The sequence below is a fragment of the Branchiostoma floridae genome, unplaced genomic scaffold, assembly GCF_000003815.2.
Source record: "Branchiostoma floridae strain S238N-H82 unplaced genomic scaffold, Bfl_VNyyK Sc7u5tJ_1326, whole genome shotgun sequence".
NCBI lineage: Eukaryota > Metazoa > Chordata > Leptocardii > Amphioxiformes > Branchiostomatidae > Branchiostoma > Branchiostoma floridae.
Genome location: NW_023365699.1, coordinates 60,410 through 66,928, shown reverse-complemented (window position 1 = coordinate 66,928; position 6,519 = coordinate 60,410). Strand labels below are relative to the sequence as shown.

At 44.1% G+C, this 6,519-nt stretch overlaps 2 protein-coding genes across 2 annotated transcripts in view; one reads left to right on the top strand and one right to left on the bottom strand.

Moving 5' to 3' along the window:
• LOC118407361 overlaps positions 1 to 3,005 on the top strand; it is a 17,782-nt gene extending 14,777 nt beyond the window's left edge. Inside the window, exon 11 of the mRNA XM_035807825.1 lies at positions 185 to 3,005. Within this exon, the coding sequence (XP_035663718.1) occupies positions 185 to 3,005 (2,821 nt within the window). The remainder of the gene's footprint in view (positions 1 to 184) is intronic.
• Positions 3,006 to 5,209: 2,204 nt separating this feature from the next.
• LOC118407360 (beta-1,3-galactosyltransferase 1-like) overlaps positions 5,210 to 6,519 on the bottom strand; it is a 9,694-nt gene continuing 8,384 nt past the window's right edge. Inside the window, exons 5-6 of the mRNA XM_035807824.1 lie at positions 6,320 to 6,514; positions 5,210 to 5,948 (exon numbers count right to left, since the gene is read on the bottom strand). Coding sequence (XP_035663717.1) covers positions 5,267 to 5,948; positions 6,320 to 6,514 — 877 coding nt within the window. The 3' untranslated portion in view covers positions 5,210 to 5,266. The remainder of the gene's footprint in view (positions 5,949 to 6,319; positions 6,515 to 6,519) is intronic.

Below are 6,519 nucleotides of genomic sequence, written 5' to 3'. Positions count from 1 at the left end.
TAGTGATAGGAATCTAGAACTCCGAGATTTTATAGTTGATACTGATATAGAGAATCATGTACTGTTATTGGTAGTTCTCCTTTGGTAATGTTTGCAAGAAGACCTACGTCACAGCATTAAATATTATAGTTCAACTCAACTACAGAATCGTTTTGATTTTTTTATGACTGTACACCCACCACAGTGAAAGCAGTGTAGCTCAAACGCCATCTGACCATCACCATCTGACATGGAAGTGTGTGCCTGGATTTTCTGACCCCAAATATCCTGATATCCAGAACCCGTCCTATTGGATGGTTGCTGACTGCCCTGACCAATGGACGGATGCCGTCACAAGGGATCAGTGTTTAAAACAAGTGGACTCCTTCAACCCCAGTGACCTGGTCTTCCGGATTCCTGTGGTAGAGACTTCAACACGTGCTCAAGCTGGATCAAATCCAGTCCCCTATAGAAACATGTTCTGCGCAATCTGTAACAATGTGTCTTTAACAGACGTAACTGTTTGGGAGTACCAAGTTGAGTGTACAGGTCTGCTTAATCTGTCTTCACATGTCCTTAAAGGTTCACAGGAGTACAACAGTATCATTGATAGTGGCGAATATTGCTTCGGAACGAACATGGTAACATTTACCGCTCCAAGCGAGTCGATTGTGAGACAATGCGTCAAGACTGACCTATCTAATGAGAATTGTGATGCCGCTGCTTGTATGTCCTATTTTGATCCAATAGGCGTTGGACGTAAGCTTTACAGAAATGTACATTGCGCTCTTTGCGAAGGACTTTCCCTCACAGCAACCACAAATCTATGGTGTCCTTCTGCTTTGGATAGAGATCTCCGTTCTTGCTTTACTGACAACAGCTGTCCTTTCAAATTCTCACTTACTCATCTGTTCAACTTTAGAGCCGATGGGAGTGATGAAAACAGTCCAGATCGGTGCCCCTCCGACACTGTATACGATCCTTTTTCAGGAACATGCCGACTTTTCTCGTCCGTCCTCAAAAGTCATGGCTCAAACAAAACTGTCTCCTTACAAAACTGCAGCGAACCTGCTTTGACGTTCACAGCTGAAGAGTTCCGTGTCCTTCCCAACGGTAGTGTCCACCTGTTGAGTTCTAACGTGTCCTGTCCGGCTGAGCAGGTGGCCATTCAGAACACAACAGCATCGATCTGCGGGGAGTGCATCTCTCCATACTTCTCGAACCACACGCAAACAACCAACCACCGGGACCCACACCAGGGCTGGTTAACCCTGGGTCTTGTGATAGTGTCTGCCTTAGCCGTGTTTGCTTTTGTGGTCCACACCTTTACGTCTGGCCAGGTGAAAAAATTCCCAGAAAAGCTGAAGGTTCAGATGATGATATGCATGGCACTTGCTGAATCCCTGTTTGTGGTACGTGTGTTTATTCCTCTCGGAGAGGCCTGTGTAGCGTATGCAATAATTCTGCACTTCTTCCTACTGTCGGCCTTTACATCCATGAACGCACTTGCCATTGATCTCTTCCTTACATTTCGTGATGGCGTCGAGAGGCCGGTACTCAAGAATTACATGTTGTACACCTGGATGATACCGGCGCTTGTAGTCATTGCCACCGTGATTGTGGAGTACAGCAGTTCCGTCAGGGTTGGGTATGGAGAGAACTGTTGGATCGGCAATCCGACTGCCAATTTAGTGGCTTTCGGAGTTCCAGTCCTCTGTGCCCTTCTGGTAAATGCTGTCTTGATAACTTTCGTCTTGTTGGCTATACGGAAGTCTTTTAAGATAGCCGACGCTGCACTGTCTCGCTCAAACAGCATCAAGGCCTGGGTCTACGTGCGTGTTTCCTTTCTGATGGGGCTCACCTGGCTTCTCGGCTTCATCTATCCGTATGTCAACAGCAGCGTTGTCGACTACATCTTTATTGTGCTGAACGCTTCTCAGGGCCTCCTGCTGGCCCTGATTCTGACATTAACATCGGAGGTGATGCAGAAATGGAAAGCTGCAATCAGGAAACGCTTTGGTTTAGCTGAACCCAAGCAGAATAATGGAGCAACCGCGACTACCAACAGCCGGCGAACCATCAGAGGGAAAACTGAGGTAACATCAGGTGGGACCGACTGTGCTACAGACATACCCATGACAACTTTCGCTGATGTCACTGATGTCGAGAAGAACAGAGCACCCCTTCAGCTAGGTAAAGGTCCTAGAGACAGGAAACGAACTGCCACTGCCAGCAGCCGGCGAACCATCAGAAGGAAAACTGAGGTAACATCGGGTGTTATGGACTCTGCTGTAGACATACCCATGACAACTTTTGCTGTTGATGAAGAGAACAGGGCACCCCTTCAGCTAGGTAAGGCTGCCCGGGACAGGGAAGGAACCACCACTGCCAGCAATCGGCGAGTCATCGGAGGGAAAACTGAGGTAACATCGGGTGGGTCCGAAACTGCTACAGACATGCCCATGACAACTTTCGCAGATGTCGAGGAGGACAGGGCACCCCTTCAACTAGGTAATGCTCCTCATGGTAGAGATCAAACAGCCGCTGCCAGCAACCAGCAAACCATCGGAGGAAAAACTGAGGTAACATCAGATGGAACCGAAACTGCTGCAGACATGCCCATGACAACTTTCGCTGATGTCGAGGAGGACAGGGCACGTCTTCAATTAGGTAAGGCTCCTCATGACAGAGATCAAACGGCCGCTGCCAGCAACCAGCAAACCATCGGAGGAAAAACTGAGGTAACATCGCGTGGGTCTGAAACTGCTACAGACATGCCCATGACAGCTTTCTCTGATGTTGAAGAGAGGGCACGCCTTCAACTGGATGAAGCTCCTTGTGGCAATGGACGAACCGCCACTGCCAGCAACCAGCAGACCATCTTAACGGCAGTTGGAGCCGACTCTGCTGCAGAAGTACCAATGACTACTTTGGCGGCCGTGGGCGTGGAGGAGAACAGGGCATGCCCTCATCTTGAAGAAGGTCATCAGGACAGGACACCGCCAGCAACTTGCAAACCTCCGTAGGTGAAGCTGAGCCAACGGCAGGGGGAATCGACTTCGCGGCCTGATGGACACACTGATAGACACACAAAAGCCACACACGCCCACGGACAAACACACACGCACCCCGCTACACACACACACACACACACACACACACACACACACACACACACACAAACACAAACACAAACACACACAAACACCAAAAACAGCACACCGCTCCATTCACATCTACGATGCCTTTGACCTTACACTTGACTATTACTGTTGTTGCTTATTTCAAACTAATTTCTCCTTGGAAAATTGTCATACGACGGTGTCATTAAGTGCACGTTGTAAACTGAGCAGTGACAAATAATACAATGCTTTACCTAAGGAAATTAGGTCATTGGTCCTCCCTTAACCATTAAAGGGCAACAAGTTGCTATTAGAACAATTACGTCACATTAGGGCAAGTTTGCTTTTTAATCAATAGGGCAAGTTTATTTTGCAGAATTGATACATTATGATCATTACTGATATCATTATCGGCATTATTATCATTATTGATATCGTTTATATCATTCTTCTTCTTATTATTATTGTTGTTGTTATCATTATTATTATCATTATTATAATTATTATTGTCATTATCATTATCATTATATTACTAGTATTGTTAATATTATCATTATTATTGTTGTTGCTGCTGCTATGCTTATCATCATCAGCATTATTATTATCATCATCATCATCATCATTAGCAGCATTATTCTTATTATTATCATTATTATTATCATTATTATCATCATCATCATCATCACTATTATTATTACCATTATTATCAATATTATTATCATTATCATCCCATCATCGTCCTGCACATTCTAGACCTTCAAGTTGAATCAGAAATTTTGTTTTGTAGAGAAAAATACGACAATACGCACTCGGACTGAGCCTATTTTGCAAGGTCCTCTTTTTACCATTTTCATTTTCCGTTGTAAGAAATGCGCATGCAGTATTATAATTTGCCAATGAGAGAACCAGTGTTGTAGAACTTGTGCTTATCACTCGTAGTTTATTGCATATTGTAAGATATGTCTGTTTAAGAATGACTTTGAAAAGAGTTGTACAATATTTTACGAAAGCTGATGTGTTTCTATTTACATCATCTCTGCGCATGCATTACTGCATTTTGGGACACAATGCAGATCGTATGTTGGACCAAACAAATACAATTTGAGAAGCATGTAGAAAAGTTCCAAAGTTGAAAGCTGTACAATCTATAAACACATATTAGGACGTTTTACAACACGAAAGGGGTTAAAAAGTATGTATATCAAATTTGTTACAAAGCTTCAGTTTTCTGCCTCGAAGCTTGTCCTATTGTTCAATACATAGCTTTGTTGAGAATGTGATTGTGTTGTGTTGTGTTGTGTTGTGTTTTCCTAAAGCCGTGCCTATTTGATTTGGTTTATTAGTGGATGCTATCTGAAACGTCTGACCGTTTCCGAAATCATATCCAGTTGCTTGAGTAACTACTATATTGCGTATCCTTAGTCTCTCATGTTACCTAGAAATTCATGTAATAGGTCCTATTACATGAATTTCTAGGTAACATGAGAGATCTGTTTAAGAACATGTTCGCAGACTCATATATTCACATTTTACAAGTCCTGACAATGTAGTGGAGTCTATACTGCTGCCTCTAGCAAAGCGGCTAAAATCACCCTGAAATTACCGCCAAACTTCCACCTTTTTGGGAAAGGGGAAATCATGAAAATCACACTGAACGCTACAAGAACAAATTCTGTTGGTAAATTGTAAAGCGTTTCTTTGATAACCTAATATTCCCTCGTTTCGCTCAAACTCCAGCAACAAATGATTTGGCAAACGGTCAAACGTTTCCGGTAGAATCCGCTATCTCTGAGACATCTGACCGTTTCCAAAATCATATTCATGTTCGAGTTTGGCACATCTTATAAACTGAAAGTCTAGCGTTTGCTTTCATCGACGTATTCCGCTGTTTTGTTTGTGAATAAAAAATGCATAACCCTATTATGGTGATCGACTCTCTTCGTGAAATAGTTACATAAAGTCAGGTAAACCATAAACATTTAAACCTCATCGACAGCCCCTCGCGATTTCCCCGAACCCGAAAAGACGGAAAGCTGACGGTTTGGCGGCTGTTTTTTGTATGTTTTCTGTCTGCAGTACCGGAATCGGTCTAATGGCGTATATTCACAAATATTACTCAGGCACATCGATTCTTGACGTCAAAAAAGACGGTCTTATAGCATTGCCTAGCAACTGATGGCGTCATGCCACGCACTGATCATAGCGTCATGAGTTTTTAACAAATGAGAAGCGATCCTGTTATTAAATGGCGCTTGGCAAGGCGCCCATCCCCAGGGGTAGAAGCGACCGTCGTACACAGGCTCGACCTTTAGTCGTTCTAAACAAAGTCCCAAGAACACGTCTTCGAGAAATAGGTACTTCAAGGTCAAGGACACCTGGTAGATAAGGCCCGTGACGTCATAAGACATAACGTACGCGAATCCACTGGGGTATTTCGGGAAGGTTTCTCTGGGATACTCTTCCTTGCCCACGTACCAACGGACATCTGCGTTCCTATCCGGCCGGGCTCCGCTGTAAACATGCCCTGTCACAAACTTCTTGGGCACCTTGGTTCTAAGAAGTCTTACTAACTTAAAAATGTTCACCAAGGTATCGTCGTCTGCTTTCATAACGAACTTGGCGCAGGGACAGAACTCTGAGGCCCACCTCATACACATGACGGTTTTCAGCGTCAAGTTTTTATACGAGTCGACGAAGTCCTCTTGGATAATGTCCTTGTGGACTTTGTTTTCGTACTCGAGGCCACGCTGTGTGGAAGCGTTGCCCGGTTTGCCCACCGCGAACACAGTTTTGATGACAGTGCCCGGCACGTTGGTCTCGTTACCCCACGTTTGGCGTACGGCAGACCTTGTCAGTAAAATATAGATGTGTTACAATGTGGAACAGTCTACAGGCGAATATACAAACAACATCGACTCTAACATCTGAAAGTCCCATAAAAACATCTCATAAACAGCTCTAGCCCCTGTAATAGAATCAATCAGCTCCTATCTTATCTTAATTCTTTACTTGGTTATCCTAAGTTTATCATTTACCGCTACCACACTAAGTATATTATCTTGTATTATCTTTATCAGTAGATTGTAATTTTTCTAGTCTAGTATAGGGAAGGAGGGCTTAGTTTAAAGTACATACGTTTTTCCTCCTCGTCCTGCACCTGTTTTTATGTATTGCTTGTGTTTTATGTATTTTTTGTGCAAATGAATAGACAAACACACCTCTGCGCGTAGTTCTCCGGCGAGGATGTGACAATGATGAGCAGAAATACTTCACTACCGCCGCACTTCCCGGGGTTGTTGATGAGGAAAGTGTAAGGGTGTGGGTTGATGACCGCTGTGTCCGTTGGGCCCATCTCACGGGCCGTGCACGTGGTGTTCACGTGATCGATGGAATCTTCATTCCAGCCACCCCCACTTGG